At 38.8% G+C, this 20616-nt stretch overlaps 1 protein-coding gene and 1 long non-coding RNA gene across 9 annotated transcripts in view; one reads left to right on the top strand and one right to left on the bottom strand.

Annotated features, from left to right (window-relative positions):
* LOC105229179 (guanine nucleotide exchange factor DBS) overlaps positions 1–20616 on the top strand; it is a 166443-nt gene that overhangs the window by 75281 nt on the left and 70546 nt on the right. For all 8 annotated transcript variants that reach the window (XM_049453840.1, XM_049453841.1, XM_049453846.1 and 5 more), the window contains exon 11: positions 5434–5601. In XM_049453840.1, coding sequence (XP_049309797.1) covers positions 5434–5601 — 168 coding nt within the window. The remainder of the gene's footprint in view (positions 1–5433; positions 5602–20616) is intronic.
* Positions 10918–19104, bottom strand: LOC125777857 (uncharacterized). The gene is made up of 2 exons (XR_007422426.1): positions 18938–19104; positions 10918–11703 (listed from the first exon to the last, which is right to left on the bottom strand). It is a non-coding gene; the product is annotated as an uncharacterized LOC125777857 (long non-coding RNA).

Here is a 20616-nt window from a genome sequence, read left to right as displayed (position 1 = left end):
TACCAGGATTTTATTAATAAGACTACTCTTCCGATTTTCCACACACGGGTATGCGAAGATTGGTGACAGGCTGACGAACTTTACTCCCGTCGAGCTTAGATGCTTGAGCAGCAGCATGTTTATCCCATCTGAGCCATTGATTTTTGATTATTTGGTTTTATAGATGACACCTTGAACCACTTTGTCAGAAAAAACAAGGAATGAGGAGTTGCTTGGCATCAGAGAACACGCCTCTTTCCACTGTCCGTCGAAAAGTGCAATATAAATTGTCGACTAAAGTGATTCGTGATTCTCTTCGAGCTGGAGGAGGCATGAACAACGAACTGGATTTCAAGCCCGTTTTGTTCATTAAACAGGGATTTAACAGAGTCCATAACTTTGCGGTGCTCTACGCATTTCGTCCCCTCATGCTGGTTTACCAGTTGCTAAATATCAAAATTGCGATCCCTTAAGCACTTTTTTGCTAAAAAAATTTTTCAAGCCAGACTGAAATGAACAGCAGCAGCAGCGATCATCTTGCGGAGTCATCACCTCACTAATTGGGGCACAATAGATCTAAGGTCGCGGTGCATACCTCGTATATCACCTGGTTTTATTATTTTTCGAACATTTTTTTTCTCCTCTCCTTACACACTCCACTGCGATCAGGAAACTCGAACTGCAGACTTATGCAAAAGTTACTTACACTATTCTTTAAATAAACCAAAAGAAATCGAAAATTACTCTCCTGAATATACCTCATTAATGAATCAAAGTGAGCCTTCATCACTACTCATAACTGACTCAGCACTATTTCATCTACCGCCCATTTTTCGCCTCTCCAACAACGAAAGTAACAATGAACCTTGCCGATAGAGAATAAGCACGCATGCGCGCAATACTTCGAGCACGTTATATACTTTCCGATATAACGGGTGATTTTTTTTAGGATTTTCATGCATTAGTATTTGACAGATCACGTGGGATTTCAGACATGGTGTCAAAGAGAAAGATGCTCAGTATGCTTTGACATTTCATCATGAATAGACTTACTAACGAGCAACGCTTGCAAATCATTGAATTATATTACCAAAATCAGTTGGCAGAAAATCCGCTTTTTTATCGACAAATTTTGTTCAGCGATGAGGCTCATTTCTGGTTGAATGGCTACGTAAATAAGCAAAATTGCCGCATTTGGGGTGAAGAGCAACCAGAAGCCGTTCAAGAACTGCCCATTCATCCCGAAAAATGCACTGTTTGGTGTGGTTTGTACGCTGGTGGAATCATTGGACCGTATTTTTTCAAAGATGCTGTTGGACGCAACGTTACGGTGAATGGCGATCGCTATCGTTCGATGCTAACAAACTTTTTGTTGCCAAAAATGGAAGAACTGAACTTGGTTGACATGTGGTTTCAACAAGATGGCGCTACATGCCACACAGCTCGCGATTCTATGGCCATTTTGAGGGAAAACTTCGGACAACAATTCATATCAAGAAATGGACCCGTAAGTTGGCCACCAAGATCATGCGATTTAACGCCTTTAGACTATTTTTTGTGGGGCTACGTCAAGTCTAAAGTCTACAGAAATAAGCCAGCAACTATTCCAGCTTTGGAAGACAACATTTCCGAAGAAATTCGGGCTATTCCGGCCGAAATGCTCGAAAAAGTTGCCCAAAATTGGACTTTCCGAATGGACCACCTAAGACGCAGCCGCGGTCAACATTTAAATGAAATTATCTTCAAAAAGTAAATGTCATGAACCAATCTAACGTTTCAAATAAAGAACCGATGAGATTTTGCAAATTTTGTGCGTTTTTTTTTTTTTTTTAAAGTTATCAAGCTCTTAAAAAATCACCCTTTACATGAGTATTTACTTACCTATATACATATGTATGCATTGATTAGTCTTGCAGACTCGTGTGCATCGCTAATTGCTGACATCTCACGCCTGCTGTCAGCGCCAGACCGCAGCGCAACGAAATGTGTGCAACCGATTGCAGCCTCGTAACGGTGGCAATAAAATGTTAAGATGCAACTGCGGCGAATTGTCAAAACGTCAAACGTCGGATGAAATTTTGATTAATTGCCTGCTGAGGCGAAGGGGACCAAATACAAGCAAATACAAAGAAATATATTTGCATGTGTGTGTGTGCAACTAATTGCCAATAAAAGTGAAAATAATCGCTGTGTAAATATCTCTTCTCAGAGACGCACCGTGCGACGCTTGCAACACGCTCCGACAAGCAAAATGTTGCCAACATAGCGGCGCACAACCTTCTTTCGATTTTTTTGTTATTTTTTCATTTTTACTTTTTATTTGTTTATTTATAGTTTCTTTTTTTGAGTATTCAATCAAAATCAAATAAACAAGCTGCTTTCTTTGTACAGCAAATGCTAATTTTTTTTCAATCTTGGTGAGTGTCTTTTGATAGTTTTTTTTACGAGGCACGCATGTTGCATGCCACATGAATAACTTGCAACAGTCGCTGGAAAAGTTTTATTAATTTTCAATAAATTGATAGCTAATGCAATTTATTGCCAACATGAAGGTGACTTTTCAAACCATTCATAGTTTTCATTCTCATTCTGCTGATTGGCAGTCACTTTTACTCTGACGGATGTGCGCAGACAATTGAGATTTCAATAAAGATAGGATTATTAGATGAAAGACACTTACGGTGAATGCGCACTTTTGCTTTTCTAAACTATAATATGGAGGCAGTGGCGTTGTGGAATGTGGTTAGAAGGAGTATGGGGGTTCTAAACCCTGCTTCAGAATTATTGAATATCTAATTTTAATGCAAATTGTATGTGGTGCACTAAGATCCAATCCAACCATGGTACTTAACATCGCCGGAAGGTGTATAGCTGCGAAAGCGGCTAGACTCTGGATTCTTAAAAGAAAGCGTATCTGAGCACTATAAACCCTCACACAATTTGACTCTCTACCGAATCACTCAGATCATGGAGTCAACAAACCGAACTCTTGAGGCTCCTTCTCTGCCCATATATCCACGAGGAAGCTAAGGGCGAAAAGAAGGCATCCAGGAGAAAGGCAGTGAGCTCCTTTACGAATGGGTCAAAGCTTGGTGGGAAAGTTGCTGTCAGGAGCACTCTATCAACTCCAGTTTTAGACTTCCTGACTATTGTAGTGTCTTCCAAACTGAGGTTGCAGCCGTTAAAGAAGCAGTAGATCTGCTGTCCCGGAGTGCAGCCTCCTTCAAAGAAGTGACCATTCACCCAGATAACATCGAGTGTCTTTGTGATAAGACTAGTATCGCGGAAACTTGGCCAGTGCTGGGGCACCATCGGTACTTGCGCTGTCGCAAAAGCCTTTTGACCCAAGAGTGGACTACATCGACCAGTCCACTTGTGATCATCGGTCAGCCATCTAACCTAACCTAGGGTGGAAAAAAAAATTTATGTAATTTTCTTTGAAAAGTTTTATATATTGAAAGGTGTACTGGGCCTTACTGAGGTCTACGGCTCAGAAATATATAATATTACTAAAAATTTTATACTTATCTTTTTTTCAAATTCTGCCTCTGAAAATTCCTAATAAAAAACCCTCTACCAAACCTCCTATCGCCACTGACTTAACTTAAGTTTTATACTGTGAAAATCTCCATTTCTGCACTTCAAGAACCTAGACATTCATTTGTAGGAAATTGGTTCTAAAAATACAAGCATTGTTCTCTTCCAAAATGCTACGCTTTTCACGGCATAATTTATACATTTTCCATTTAAAAGACAAACTGACCAACTATTCAGCTATATATACACACATATGTATGTATGTATGTATATATAATCTTATATGTAAGTATTCTATTAAGTGCTTTACAAAAGCAATGAAAGTAGAACATTTTATTTCATTCTTTTATAGTGAAACAACATACAAATTGTTGTTGTTGTGATTGAAACTCACTCTGAACTCTTTGCACTGCGCGCATGCGCCAAGCAACACTCACACCTCTACGCTTTCAACGAGGTGCAGAGGTGGCGAGGTGAAGCGCTGAACTTTTCACTCGCTTTCTCCGCGACGCGCGCCTCAAAGAGCTGCCTAAGCTGTTCTTAGTAGAATATTACTCTTGTTTGCATTATATTGTTGAAGTCAAGAATTTTTATCGGCAACATAAGAAACTGTAATGAAAATGAAAAGCTTTTGTCGTTACACTTTTTTTGAATGGCAAATCACACAATTGCTTTAAAATACAAAAATTCTAAATTGATCACTGTGAGAAGAAAAGACCACAAAAAAACGCTCGAAATTCTTTTTGTTGTTGATAAAAACGCTGAAATACAATAGCTGCTTTGTTTGCGACATCAAAATGTAAACAAAGTATCGTAAACGCTTTAAAGAAGCCAAACAAACATGAATGAAGCTCGGACTAAGCTGGTGTCAATTAACTATAGAGGTCACTTTCGTGTTCTTGTTCTTTAGACGTTTTTTTTAAGTTCTAAATTCGAATGTCGATCAAAATTTTCAGTGGCTGTCAAATATGATTTTTCATATTGAATTCTATGCGTAGCTTTTAGAAATCAAAATAGCATAGCCAAGTAAGAGCTAACAGTACTCCATGCTTTAAGTGCTGAGCTTAATTTTCTAATACTTATTGCTTTAAGAGAACTTTCTCTTTACCAAAACGGAAATAAATTTATATAAAAGATAGTAAACTGTAGTTATTTTGGATAGACAGATCGAAAAGACTGCAAGAAATGGATTACTACTTTTCTTGGACCTTGGGAACTGAACTCTCGTATCGCAAACTGGTCCAAACGTGATTGGTCTACCCGAAATAAACCTACCTAAACTTTGCATGAAGCATTTTTGAAATGAACATAGAAGAATAACCTTCTTGCCTAGATCATTTTAGTTCGATAAACTTCACCTAAAGATCCTTAATAACTCGGAATAATAGAACCTTGTTATCGTTTTGTACTTCTCGGAACAATCAGTGTCGCTTCGCCGACCGATAGCACAGTTTTTCTCTTGTTCGAAGCAGGTTCCTCGGGTGAATTTCACTATTTTAACTATTTCTTGCTCGTCGAGTATGACGATGTTCCCAGTCAGCAATTCTTCAAACATTCGTTTACAAATTTGCTTCAAAACAAAGCTACGAGTTCGATTCGGCTGAAATTTGGAGAGCCAATGTCTAGGAGAATATACAGCAAGATTGTGTTATTTTGAGACACTGGCGCCAATGGGTTATGGCTGTAAGTACTTATCTCGCTGAGCTCGTTCTAACAAACTTGACATATTTTTACTACATTTTAATGGTCATGTTATATTTATAAAAATTCAAATATATACGTATGAAAAATTATTCTCTATTCACTAAATAAATATTGTACAATATTTTTTGAATTATTGTGATTTCTTTATTAATAAATAAATGCTCAACTTATAAATAATTCTTCCCTCCTTTTCTCCTTCTCTACTCCACACAGGTTCTACAAAGAATCGATGATGTGTCATTAATGTGCGACAAACGCATTGCGAGTCTCAAGAAGTTGGCCGTCAAGCCACAAAGGCCGGTACAAACCGTTACGCCAGAGCCGGCAGTGCCCTTACAACCACAAGGCGGTGCACCACATCTGCTGCGGCGCAAACATAAGGTAAGTACAACAAATGGAAATTGTTACAAACTTAAACAACAACAACAACAAAACAACAATGAGTAATAGTATAGTCCAGCTATGACTTTCTAATATTAAGAAAAACAGTTGTTTATTTAATTTAAAATTATGCAGAACAGCTGCAAGAACATAATAAATTAGTAGTCACTAGCCTTTAAGCATATGTGTGTTGTAACAAAAAACGCATAAAAAGCACGTGTTACATGTAGAGTCTACATTGTAGACCACAATCACACGCACTCATGCTTACCACATACCAACTTTTACATACGTTGTGCCAGTGTGTTCTCTTTCCACGCTTCGGTGCGGCCACTGGACGCCGCTGGTGGCAAAAGTCAGTTCTTTCTTTCCTCCACAAAATAAATGTTTACTTCATGCAACCAAAAAGCATAATTAAATTTATGCACTGGTCAAATTAAAATTTTGTAAATTCATAAGCTCTCGGTACATTTTTAACTGAGATGCGTGCGAGAAGATATGGCTCTGCAGCTTGTACTATTTGAAAGGCTATAAAATTGTTGTTCTATTTCCGTGTAACTTACATACATATATGTACACATATCGAAATATATAACAGACATACATACACATGCTAGTATATATGTAAGTACTTACAAAAATTTGGTTATGAAAATTTCTGCGTAATAAAAAACATTTAAGATTCTGACCCAGTAAGCAGCGCAAGCAAGAAAACTGGAGCGTATGTTTCATTTGAAAAGAAAAAGTATTTATGTATATCTTATATTTACATAAACACATAAACATGAAATGTATACTTATGTTCGTTAAAAAAAAATTACAGATAAAGACTAACGGAAGTAGATTTTATTATTCACGATTACCATAGCCTACGCGATTTTTTATGAGGCAGTTTTTTTGTAACGGCGTCATATATTTTTCAAATAGGTTTGGCCGCCGTGTACACAATTCTTGACCGCATAAAGAACCAAGCAAATTCCGGGTTGATCCATCCGACGGTTTTTATAGTAGGGTGAAGCATCAAAAGTCCTCTCTCGACGAACAAAAACCAAACTCTATAAGTCACTCATAATTCCCGTCCTGCTATATGGTGCAGAGGCGATGACAACAACTGATGAGTCGACGTTGCGAGTTTTCGAGAGAAAACTTCTGCGAAAGATTTATGGTCCTTTGCGCATTGACCACGGCGAATATGGCATTCGAAGGAACGATGAGCTGTATGAGATATACGACGACATTGACATAGTTCAGCGAATTAAAAGACAGCGGCTACACTGGCTAGATTAGTTGTCCGAATGGACGAAAACACTCCAGCTCGGAAAGTATTCGACTCAGTACCCGCCGGGGGAAGCAGAGGAAGAGGAAGACCTGCATACCGTTGGAAAGACCTGGTGGAGAAGGGCCTGGCTTCGCTTGGAATCTTCAATTGGTGCCAGGTAGCGAAAAGAAGAAACGACTGGGGCGCTGTTGTAAACTCGGCTATAATATCGTAAGCGGTGTCTACGCCAATAAAGAAGAAGCATCAAAAGCCAGAGTAGAGAACTTTAATATGCTAAATCTAATCAACTTCTAACTCAGAACTATGTCACGGAACCAGCGGATTGAAAATTATTTCGTAGAGTTTAAGACGGGTCAGCCTAGAACTCCTTAGTTAGAAACAAAGTATTTATATCCTCTCGGAATCTCTGATTGTCATAGCTGTGATACGGATAAAATCAGGACTTCGAAAATATATCCTTCATGACCTAAAATTAATAAAGGAAAAACTCTTTTCATATCAATATTTTAGATCCAAGATTTAAGATTGATTGAATGATAAAATATATTTTCTACAACTGGAGGATGATCGATTTCGAGGTTCCTAACTTATTTTTTAAAGAAAAAATACATAAACTTAAAAGTTAATGGAAAATATTTATTCTCACTCAAAAGAATATTCTTTGGCATTTATTTTTTTGAAGATTATCTCTTTCGAATGTTGGCCGCGTCCACGTCTCAGATGGTCCATCCGTTAAGTACAATTTTCGATGACTCGTTCGAGCATTTAGACTGGTATCTTGCGAATGAGTCGCGTGATGTTTTAATCCAAGGCCTGAATGGAAGCGGGCTTGCCCACATAGACTTTAAACTTTACATATCCCGCACGAAAAAGTGCAACGATGTGATATCACACGATTTAGGTGGCCAATCGACCGGCCCAACACGTGAATTTATCTGCTCACCGAAGTTTTCTTTTAAGATATCCATTAATTGATGCGATATGTAGCATTGGTCTTGTAGAAACCAAATGTCGCCGAGATTACAAGCTTCAATTTGAGGTATCAAATAGTCGGTTATCGTGGCGAGATAACGGTCGCTATTGTCGGTTAGTTTCTCATGGCATCATTTTGGAAGGAATATGGACTGATGATTCCACCGGCAAACCACACCAAGCCGTTGTCCTTTCTGGATGAAATGGCACCCTTAAATCTCTTCAGGTTGCTCTTCGTTCCTAATGCGGCATTTTGCTTTTTTACATACCCATTGAGGCAGAAATGGGCCCCATCTCGCTAACAAAATTTGGCTCGAAAACATCGGAACTGCCTTGAACTTCTCAAGAGCCCATAGATCGAAGCGATGTCGCTTGGGAAGCTGTCTTTTGTCTGCTTTTTATTTAAGATCTTGACATAAAAAGCGCCAAATCATCACATACGTCAGTCCGAGTTACCGCGTACGGCGCCGAATCGACTATTATAGTTCTTATCGAAAAAAATTCTTCGTCCAAGTCTTTAAGAATTGTATCTCAAAGAGCTGTGTAAAATTTCTTGAAGACTGGTAGAGTAGTTCTCGGGAAGTCTTGCCACACACAGATTTGAGAAAAACGCATTTAAATACGGCGCAGTTAGCCTAGCAAGCCTCGAGCGCACAAGTTCGCAAGGTTGAATCCCCGAAACTATTAATCGGATCAACTTGAAAATTTAGGACAATATTCTAGAGGTATTGTAGAATTTCATAAAACAATAAAAAATAATTCGATTTTTTGAAACCCGTAAGCCTACGTAAACCTTTAGTAAGGAAAATGGGTTCCCTTATCGGTGTCAAGGCCAATAGTGCCTTTCATATTTAAAGGTTATGTTTCCTAAACTTGAGTGAAAATGTTTCTTATGTTTATGTTAAGAACCAATGGTTTAAAGGCAAGAACCGCCTAAAAGCTCAAAAGAAATTCAAGTTCTAACAAAAAGCTTCAGCGCTTAGTCAGCTTAAAATCAAACTAAAAATAATTTTATTTATTTTCTCTTTCCACAAAGTACGTAAGCACTTTTTAAATGGCATATGTATGTATGTATAATAATATATATGTATGGATATGCATTTATAAGAATAACAACGCAGTTTTTTCAAATTCATGACGCATAACAACAACTATTACTGACCGCGATAACTTCTTCTTCTTCTTATTTTTATGGTTTATGAGTAATACAAATTCTTCAATTGTTGTTATTATTACAAATTATATTTCTATATTCATTCTACAAACTGCTACACACTTACTTAGGTAAATATGCGTGTGAACGAGCGAAAAAAGTGTTTACTTCTTAAAAGCAACTTCATTTCTTTTTGTGCACTATGTCACCGTAACTCGAAGATACTCATACTCGCGGCACCGCAGCGGCCACTTTAGACGTTTTTTCACGGTTTCAGTGACTTATGCTGTGCGCCGTTGACCCAGTTAATAATAATCGTTAGTAGTGGTAGCCATATCTTGTAGACTCATATGTGATTTGAGAAATTTATATGCTTACAACAATCATGTCTGTCAAACAAAATGACCAGGCCAATTATGCTGGCGGTGGCTGTGGCGGTCAGTGACATTGCACATTTTCACATACAGCTTTCTTGTTTCTCTCTTTGTTTTTTTCTGGACAATATGACAGCCCAATTTCAATGTTTGCGCTTTGTTAGCGGCTTTTGGTCTCATTTAGTGATGTTTTAATAAAAAAATTAATAGCCGAGAGATATTGCTAAGCTGTGAAGAGTACTGCGGGAACTATTTGGCTACATTCTACACTACCGCACTTAAGCTTAGAAGCTGCTGAGACTGTCTGTCATGCTTAGTAAAGTTGTCAAAGGCGGTCATTTGGTCAATAAATGTTTGTGGTTGTTGAATAAAAGGCTTGAAGATGCTTCGTATATGTAGAGATATGTATGTGTGTATATTTAAATACATATATATGAGCTTATATATACATATGTATATGTACATATTTTTAGTCTTCACTTTGACTAGTTAGTATATTATTTTTTTTTTACCAACACTGAACAATTATTGCTGCTTTCATCATCCAGCGGCTGCAACATCAACATATGCTTTACATATAAATACGTACGCATATATGTATATATGCCTCTACATATGTTTGTCATTTGGCCACAAATTAGTCTTAAAAAAAGTAAGGGATTTTCATTTTTCATAATTTACCCACAAACTGCATTTTTATGTATATATACATATGTAAGTTTGTATATAGTATGTGTGTATATTTATGACGTCGCAGATTTCGTATATCATGTCAACATTAACATCATTATCATTTTAGTGGCATTATTATTCATTTTACTCACTCGGATTTGCCAGTCATTGCAATGGAAAGAGTAACTCGTTAACTTGAACTTTCAAGTGTCATGCAAACACTCAGACATACTCATACATACATATATGTATATAGTATGGCTTGTAAAATAAGCCAGCTTATATGAGAGCTGCCGTCAACCAGCGCGTGGGCATTTTCCGGCTTTCTTACATGAGCTGTAAAATTTCTCGCCTGGAGGAGTTGGTATAACCTATGGATGTATGCGTGTGAAAATCTGGCAATTAACGCAGATTAATGATAAGTAATTGAATGCAAACCTAAAGTTACACTTAAGAAGGATTTGGAGGTGAAGCATTTTGTTGGACAATAGCATTTCTGCTGCTAGCTTTTGTTTTTCTCAATTTCAAAAATTTCACGCAAATTTTAGGTGTTTAAGATGAAGACCACTTTAAGAGTGGAGTTAAGCCATCCAATGGGATATTTTGTTTTTAATATAATAATTAAGACACCTAGAACTTTAAAAGGTTTCAGTTTGTGCTGCCGAGCAGTATTCTGAGCGCAGCTTTGTTGGAGACAAATGACAAAGGAACTCTCAACGCAGATCCAATTTCTCTGAAGCTGCATACAAACACGGTTGTAAACTCAGCTATAACCGCGTAGGCAGTGTCTATGCCAATTAAAAAGAAGACATACAACAGTGCCTTCAACCCAGATGTGTAAAAAGTGTACTAAGGCACCTTAAAGTCGTCTATGTAACGGGTGATTTTTTTGAGGTTAGGATTTTCATGCATTAGTATTTGACAGATCACGTGGGATTTCAGACATGGTGTCAAAGAGAAAGATGCTCAGTATGCTTTGACATTTCATCATGAATAGACTTACTAACGAGCAACGCTTGCAAATCATTGAATTTTATTACCAAAATCAGTGTTCGGTTCGAAATGTGTTTCGCGCGCGTGTTTTGTTCAGCGATGAGGCTCATTTCTGCTTGAATGGCTACGTAAATAAGCAAAATTGCCGCATTTGGGGTGAAGAGCAACCAGAAGCCGTTCAAGAACTGCCCATGCATCCCGAAAAATGCACTGTTTGGTGTGGTTTGTACGCTGGTGGAATCATTGGACCGTATTTTTTCAAAGATGCTGTTGGACGCAACGTTACGGTGAATGGCGATCGCTATCGTTCGATGCTAACAAACTTTTTGTTGCCAAAAATGGAAGAACTGAACTTGGTTGACATGTGGTTTCAACAAGATGGCGCTACATGCCACACAGCTCGCGATTCTATGGCCATTTTGAGGGAAAACTTCGGACAACAATTCATCTCAAGAAATGGACCCGTAAGTTGGCCACCAAGATCATGCGATTTAACGCCTTTAGACTATTTTTTGTGGGGCTACGTCAAGTCTAAAGTCTACAGAAATAAGCCAGCAACTATTCCAGCTTTGGAAGACAACATTTCCGAAGAAATTCGGGCTATTCCGGCCGAAATGCTCGAAAAAGTTGCCCAAAATTGGACTTTCCGAATGGACCACCTAAGACACAGCCGCGGTCAACATTTAAATGAAATTATCTTCAAAAAGTAAATGTCATGAACCAATCTAACGTTTCAAATAAAGAACCGATGAGATTTTGCAAATTTTATGCGTTTTTTTTTTTAAAAAAAGTTATCAAGCTCTTAAAAATCACCCTTTACAATCTGAAAATATTTGTCCTGAATCGACAAATATTTCGAAATAAGCTCATTTTGAGCTAATACAAGCACGTGATATCCAATTTTCCATACAAGAAGGGTAATCCTTGACTGGAATGGCCTTCAGTATTTTTAGAAAATTTTTGTTTTTTCAGTTTCCGCTCCTTTTTGAAGTGTTATGAACTAGATTGTAAGACAGTTTTGACGTTCGGTTTATACATCCACATATCATCACCAGTAATGTTGCGTTTGATGAATGTAGGGGCATCGTTTTACGATCTCGTCGTTTTTGCAAAAGATTGAGGTATTTTGGTATGAATCTAACATACCCAAACATTAACCAAAGTATGTTGTTTCTTTCGTCAGAAAGGTTGAAAAGTGAGGTTGAGATCTCTGCTGTCTCTCTAATGTCAACACTATTATTTTCAAGTCCTGAAATAGCAGTGAATGTACGACTAGCATAAGGAAAGTATCCGATCGGTTAACGACCTTCTCAGCCTGATTTGTGCCAGTAGACTTCCCAAAATCGTTTTACAACATTTTCAACTATTTCGTAGCATCCACCTCTTACAGTTCAAATTTGTAACAAAAAATTCTTTCCTGCATTACCCCTATCGGCCAGACTCTCCAGCACTTCAATGTCACACATTTCGGACCGCCTTAGTTCTCGGTATCTACCCCACCCCGTTCGTGATGTGGTCGATTGCAACATTGCAAGTTAGGCTGTCGGCTTTCTGCAACACGATAGTATTCATCGTTAGTGTTCTTTGACGTTTGCGAAAACCAATGCATCTATACGTAAGGAGCTTAAAATGCCATCCCACAGTTTCCTTATACCAAGTAGCAGATGAGTGCTCTCAGAGAGCAGGAATGGAAGCCGAGTAGAAAGCCGTTAAACAGCCGGCCGTACTTATAGCTTCTCGGCGTCGTACCTTCTTTTTGTTTGTTGTCGTGCGTGTTTTTCTCTACAGAGGTGCGCGCGTATCTCCGCTACAACAAGATTGTGGTCCGAGTTGATCTTAGGTCCTTAGAGCGTATACACATCAAGTACACTGGAAACGCGTCGTCCATCTATCACAACATGATCGGTCTAGTTTTGAACTTTTCGATCCAGAGATAGTCAAGTAGCTTGATGAATTTTCCTGTGCTTGTATCTAGTAATACAGACAATCACATTTTCCAAATTTTGTACCAAAGGTGCCTTCTTTCCACACCCTATCCTCATAAGCATGACGACTGAGTCGTTCTCCCATCACAAATCCCACACCAAATTTGTGCTTCCTTTATATGGCCGCTGAAGTAAATGTCACAAAGACATTCTCGTCTCCGTTCTTGTCCCGTCCACCGCATTTCTTAAGCGTCGGTAATGACAGCATTTACTTTTACGAGGGCACCAACGGTCTGAGCAGCGACACTTTTCTAATGTAGAAACTTAACGTTCCAATCACATGCCCTTAAATCATAATCCTTATTACGTTTGCTGAGGTCATCGTCAAAAGTCGGGTCTTTTATTCAAGATTGTTGTTTCCATTGTGAATGGTTTCTAAGTAGCATGACCAAAACCCAGCTGCCAAGCTCGCTAGGCGAATAGTATAAATTGCTTGTTTCCACACCGACGCCCGCTCGCAGCCGCACCTTTGGTGAACCGACGCTGCAATTACACTACAATGAACCCTTAAACTGAATAAATCGGTTTAGCTCCGCTGAAACTTCCTCTCTTGTCAGGCTTCAAACGAGGACGCATAAGTAGGAATTGAGTAGAGCCCTACGACTGTAACTACTGATACAGAAGCATAACTATACCCCATTACACCCTTGTAGTTAATTTACCGAGTTCAACTTATTTTAAAGAATTGGCAGCACACTTTAATATCATGTCTTCTATCAGATGACTTTAGATTATGTATATATGAACACTAGTACATATGTATGTAATATATATCTGCTTATCAGCAGCATGCTAATCGTAAATTCAATGCCAAACTTGCGCTTTCAAAAGTGCTAATGAAAACACGCATGCGCCCACTTGCTTCGAAGCAGTGACTATACATACACGATTATTATATACAAAACAAACAAAATTTGCTCTTCTTCAAAATAACAAATTACTTTATGCGCATCCCTCAATTTTCACAAATAAATTTCGCTTTCAACTGCGGTAACATTTCACCGTTAAGTACCACTGTGATCGAGCCCTTTACTATGTTAAAGTATCTCAATTTTAGCTAAACAGAAAACAACAACAAATGATGCGAAAAATGTGTGGTGACAAATAATGAAAAAAAATTATTTCAGTTTGAGATTAAGTTAGTGGAGTTCAAATGTCTGTCGGCCAGAGGGTTACCACGAGCCTGCAACGACTTCGTTTGCCCTTTATTGTTTCACGCAAATATTTCTTCGCACATAAATTCGTTTTATTTAAAATTTACGACTAACTGCTGCTGCGTCTAACAGTGGTGATTCAAATGTGTGTGAATATGTGCATGTGTGTTAGTATTATATATGGCTATCTTTAACGAACTTTCTTTGTTTTTCCGCTGGGACCTTAAGCCTACTTGTTTACCATAAATACCCGCATACGCACATAATACTACACAATTTCCCACTGCACTCTGGCAACACTCTCACTTTCTGTTTTGAAAATTCAAACAAATATAGTTTTGAATATATACTCTTCTTCTTCTTTATTGGCGTAGACAGCGCTTACGCGGTTATACCCGTGAAACTCTCATCCAAGACTATTGTTTTCTTTTCATTAGGGCGTTTTTTATGCGGCAGGTCCCAAACCCTGGGGAGAGATGGTTGGCCTTCTCACTTTTCATCACCAAGGATACTTGGTCTATGACTGAAAATCGTGTGCTGGAGCCATAAGTCAATGAATCGTTTTTGGCCACTCCCAAGTAAATGGCGCTCAGAGAACTTTCCTCACTTACTTACGTGAACTTATACACATGACTCCATCCTCCTTGAGTATATACATCTGTACCATAAACAAATCTTTTTAACATTACTCATACATCAAGCTATTTTAAGTTCAACAGCACTCCACGGGCCACCAAACTCAATATCAGACCTTAAAAAATCAATTAAAATTTTGCTATTTATAATTTCCGAACTTTCATGCCAAACTCCGTTGGAAGCTTCATGGCTGATTAATGTAAGTTCGCTTAGGTTGCATTAGAAGGTCGATCCTAACAAGAATCTCTAAGCGCGCCGGTCCGTTGTAGCACCCAAAACTCCTATATATTGATCATAAAACCCCACGTAAATCGACAAAGCTCTTTGAGCCTATCAAAAATTTGTTGAGGTGGGTAATCTCTGTTTCGACTATACCTCCTGGTTCGCTGAAAGTAAGACAGCCGAGCTGTTTCAATTTTGGTCTTTCATCACGCGAGGTCCATTGATCCACTGCTTGAACGAAAAAAGACAAGGGGGTTAACTCTTTCGCAATCCGATGTAACAAAAAAATGGGAAAAAATTGCATCATATTGCGTGGTCTGTTCGGTCGATTCCATTTTATCCAAACAGCCAAACGAGTGTGACGATGAAACAGCTTGATGTAATTGAAAGTAAGAAGAGACCTTCCACCCAGCTTTGATCCATCCGTAAAAAAGTTCACTGCGCCTCTTCTCCAGTGACTTCCTTCCGTCCACACATCCATCATCGTTATGTGAACGAAGATGATGTAATTTTTTTGTTGTAATAACATTATACGTTTGTTAAATGGTTTTAATTTGAAAGATCATTCTTAAATCCATAATCCGTCGATCTTCCTGTCAATTGGCTGAAAGGTTCTTCAATAAGGCCGATCATAAATTAAAATAGACTAACATTTTTAATACATCTCTAACCTATCAAAACGAGAAATTATATGTCCACCGAAGTGTTCTCTCAATAAATCCATTGATTGATTCGATATGTAGGAAGTGGCGCCTTCTCGCTGAAACCAAATATAGTCAAATATTCGGTTATCATGGTGCAATAACGGTCGCCATTGACGATTACGTTCTAATCGGCATCATTTTTGAAGAAATATGAACCAATGCTTCCACCAGCCCACAAACCACACCAAACCGTTGTTTTTTCTGGATGAAAAGACAGCTCTTGAATCTCTTCACGTTGCTCTTCGTTCCAAGTGCGGCAATTTTGTTTTTTTACATGCCTATTGAGCCAGAAGTAGGCCGCATCGCTAAACAAAATTTGGCTCGAAAACGTCTGATCTTCTGGGAATTTTTCAAGAGCCCTTAGAGCGAAACGATGTCACTTGGGAAGGTCGAGCATATAGTATGCTCAGTAGGCCGATTATATTAGCCAAATGTTAAGCGAGTTGGAATAATTCCAGGGCCATCTGAATGATTTAGAGGTCTACGGGGTTCGATGTAGAAAAAGCACAACTTTTTTTCTAGAATTTTTTTTTACGTCCAGTGACCACCGAAATGTGCTCTCTCCCCAGCTGGAAAAAACTTTGGCCTATCAGCTGTCATAATCACACACAAGACACGCCAGCCGCGTTCATAATAACAACGTAAAATCAAAAATATTTGTGGAATTTCCGTCAGTTGACGGAAGAACAGTCAAAAATGTTGCTGATAACGCCTTTCATTTCCTTATTTATACGAAAATTTGGACACATCCCTCATCAACAGATGACAATGGTATGTTAGACCACCAATTTTTGTTGCTTTAAAATTGCATAAGTGTTGCAAGATAGCAAAGATTAAGATAATTGCAACAACGATTGACAGCAGCGCTGAGAGCGGCACAAGAAACACCACTGACTTACTTCCACGCCCGCAGCGAACTATGCATATGAATGAGGCGTAGAGACATATTTTTGAAACGAAGTGTGTCTGTATGTATTAAGGTGCATCTTAATGTATTGAGGTGCATCTTAAGTATTAAAGTACATCTATATGTATTGAGCTACCTCCATAAGTAGCGAAGCATGTATATATATGTTTCGAGTTGCATCTTTATGCGGCGTTGACAGTGAAAGGAAAAAGTTTGCCTTAAGTCATAATGACACAATGAGCGGCGCAATTAATTGCAGCGAAAAGGGAAACCGGAAGAGGCAACCGCTTTGATAACCGTTGACTAGGTCGCACGAGATTAGATGGGTCTATATGTTGTGTATACTATATAGCGCGGCATATTCGTATCGTGCTCGCTTATCTGCTGTTGTGTTGCATGTCTAGGAAATGTGCTGAATGGCAGATGCGGCACCGTTGCAAATCATAACTTTAACAAGCCGTTATGTAATGCTGCAAGAAGGTAATAACAGCATAATACTTATTTACATACAGTCATAGAGACATACATACATACATACACATATGTCTATACATATTCCACAAATACCTGTAAGTATTGAAAAATAAAGGCGAGTGTGTTGCCACACATCCCCACATATACTATATATGCACTGATTAATTAATTATAACCTCACTTTTGCTGTTCCATGTATGGCATGTGTGTATGTATGTATGTATGTTTGTATGAATGCTTGCGCACACAGTTTGTTCAATTTTCACACCTCTTCCTTGCTTTGTGTGCGGCCGCCGCAATTGGCTTTAAATAAAAAATTAAAAATTAATTTCCGCAGTAGTGCAATATACAGTTAGCAAACGCTTAGACACACTAACCAATTGTGGCAGGCCGCATGATTTATGCAGCAATTTACACACATAACACAGTTTTCCTCGCATTTCCTGCACCGCCGTTACGCTAACACAGTAGAAGCGGTCTTTGGGCCTTAACTATTCTACATGTTGGCATTTTCTCCATTTTCTTTTATGAAAATTTTCTTTTATTGACCAAAGCGGTGCGTTTCGGTGCCACTAATGGTCGCCCTTAACTGTGTGGTGTCGATAATGCACTGCTATCGCGTTGTTGCAAGTTGCAAGCCGCCGGAACCGATTTGTAGAACGTGTTGCATGTTCAGTGGCGTACAGTTTTAAGTGGCAACATAAGTGCATGGCATCCATATTCAATATACATACATATATACAACTCAAGTATGCCTTTTGATGCCACTAAGTACAGCTGCGGCCGCCAAAGTCCAATCAGGTGTGGCTCGTGGTTGCAAGCAGGAAGAAAATTCTTTACCGCAAAGTGCGCACAACTGTTGCATGTGCAACAAGCGGATATATTTTACCTTTACATAACGCTAATTGTTCATATTGCCGCAAGCGTACACAATAAAACTGTTTGAACGGGTTTCATAAATCAATCGGCGCTTTGCCTTTATATGGCGCTTGAGTATATGACTGCTTTTTCTATTACTTTTTGTAGAAATATTTAACGGGTGATTTTTTTGAGGTTAGGATTTTCATGCATTAGTATTTGACAGATCACGTGGGATTTCAGACATGGTGTCAAAGAGAAAGATGCTCAGTATGCTTTGACATTTCATCATGAATAGACTTACTAACGAGCAACGCTTACAAATCATTGAATTTTATTACCAAAATCAGTGTTCGGTTCGAAATGTGTTTTATCGACAAATTTTGTTCAGCGATGAGGCTCATTTCTGGTTGAATGGCTACGTAAATAAGCAAAATTGCCGCATTTGGGGTGAAGAGCAACCAGAAGCCGTTCAAGAACTGCCCATGCATCCCGAAAAATGCACTGTTTGGTGTGGTTTGTACGCTGGTGGAATCATTGGACCGTATTTTTTCAAAGATGCTGTTGGACGCAACGTTACGGTGAATGGCGATCGCTATCGTTCGATGCTAACAAACTTTTTGTTGCCAAAAATGGAAGAACTGAACTTGGTTGACATGTGGTTTCAACAAGATGGCGCTACATGCCACACAGCTCGCGATTCTATGGCCATTTTGAGGGAAAACTTCGGACAACAATTCATCTCAAGAAATGGACCCGTAAGTTGGCCACCAAGATCATGCGATTTAACGCCTTTAGACTATTTTTTGTGGGGCTACGTCAAGTCTAAAGTCTACAGAAATAAGCCAGCAACTATTCCAGCTTTGGAAGACAACATTTCTGAAGAAATTCGGGCTATTCCGGCCGAAATGCTCGAAAAAGTTGCCCAAAATTGGACTTTCCGAATGGACCACCTAAGACGCAGCCGCGGTCAACATTTAAATGAAATTATCTTCAAAAAGTAAATGTCATGAACCAATCTAACGTTTCAAATAAAGAACCGATGAGATTTTGCAAATTTTATGCGTTTTTTTTTTAAAAAAGTTATCAAGCTCTTAAAAAATCACCCTTTACTTGCAACCAAAATTGTTTGCAAATAACATTATTAACTGTTATTATTAATGGTTAGTTTTATTTCCAATTTAAACTTTTTGTTTATGTTATTGGGTTTCTATGTTGGCTTCAATTTTCATGGCTTCCTCAAGTTTGTGTACTTGACTTTGATATGCCAGCACTGAATTTGAAAATTTTAACTTATGTAAGTAACGATATGCGCCTTAAAAACTTTGAAAATATTATATGCAATTATGGATAGGTAATTTAAAATTCTTCTTCTTCTTTATTGGCGTTGACGAGTTTACAACAACGGACCAGTCGTTCCTCATTTTCGCTGATTGGCGCCAGTTGGAGATTCCAAGTGCAGCCAGGTCCTTCTCCACCCGGTTTTTCCAACGGAGTGGGGCTTTTCCTTTTCTTCTGCTCTGTACCCTCGAGAGTTTTCATTCGGACGACATGACATAGCCATTGTCTGTTAATTTGCCGAACTATGCCAATGTTGCCGTATATCTCGTAAAGCTCAGCATGCCATCGAACGCGATATTCGCCGTGGTCAACGCGCAAAGGTTCATAAATCTTAGCAGAATACCTTTCTCTCGAAAACTCATAACACCGACACATCATCGTCCATGCCTCTGCACCATAAAGCAGGACGGGAGACAATGAGTGACTTCTCGAGTTTGGTCTTTGTTCATCGAGAGAGCGCTTGAATTCTCAATTGCTTTCTCAGTCCGAAGTAGCTGAAAGAGTTATTCTGACGTTTTCGAGGCTGACATTTTTTTTGGTGTTAATCAGATCCTAAGATAGACAAAATTATCTACGACTGTCAACTGTGACGTGGGAGCCAAGTTGCGTGTACGACGACTGTTTGTTAGATGACAGGAGACATATCGTCTTGTCCTCGTTCACTACCAGACCCATTTGCTTCGCTTCCTTATCTAGTCTGAAAAAAACAGAACTAACGTCGCGATTGTTGAGGTCGGTGATATCATCGGCGTATGCCAGCAGCTATAAAGATTTTGCCTTCTCGATTCGGCACTGCATTTCGAATTATTCTATCCAGCAGTAGATTGAAGATATCGCACTATAGGAATTCGCCTTGTCTGAAACCTTGTTTGGTATTGAACGGCTCGGAGAGGTACTTCCCCGAGCCTTTGGTATTGCTCAACATCAGTTTATACAGCCGTACTAATTTTACGGGGACACCAAATTCAAACATTACAGCATAAAGGTCCTTTTCGTGTTGTCAAAAGCAGCTGTGAAATCGACGAAGAGATCGTGTGTGTCGATCATCTTTTCACAGATATTTTCCAAGATTTGGTACATGGTGAATATCTGTCTAGTTGCTGACTTTCCAAGCCAAAACACTGATAAAGTCCACTCAGTTTGTTGACGGTGGGCCTTAATCTTTCACACATTACGCTCGATAGAACCTTAAATGCGATCTTGAGGAGGCTTATCCCTCGGTAGTCGGCACAGATTGTTGGGTCTGCCTTTTTGTGGATTGGCCAGAGCCCACTTTAATTCCAAACGTCGG

The sequence above is a fragment of the Bactrocera dorsalis genome, chromosome 3 (genome assembly GCF_023373825.1).
Source record: "Bactrocera dorsalis isolate Fly_Bdor chromosome 3, ASM2337382v1, whole genome shotgun sequence".
Taxonomy (NCBI): Eukaryota; Metazoa; Arthropoda; class Insecta; order Diptera; family Tephritidae; genus Bactrocera; species Bactrocera dorsalis.
The sequence above is the reverse complement of the archived record's forward strand: the minus strand, read 5'-3'. Positions and strand labels throughout refer to the sequence as shown.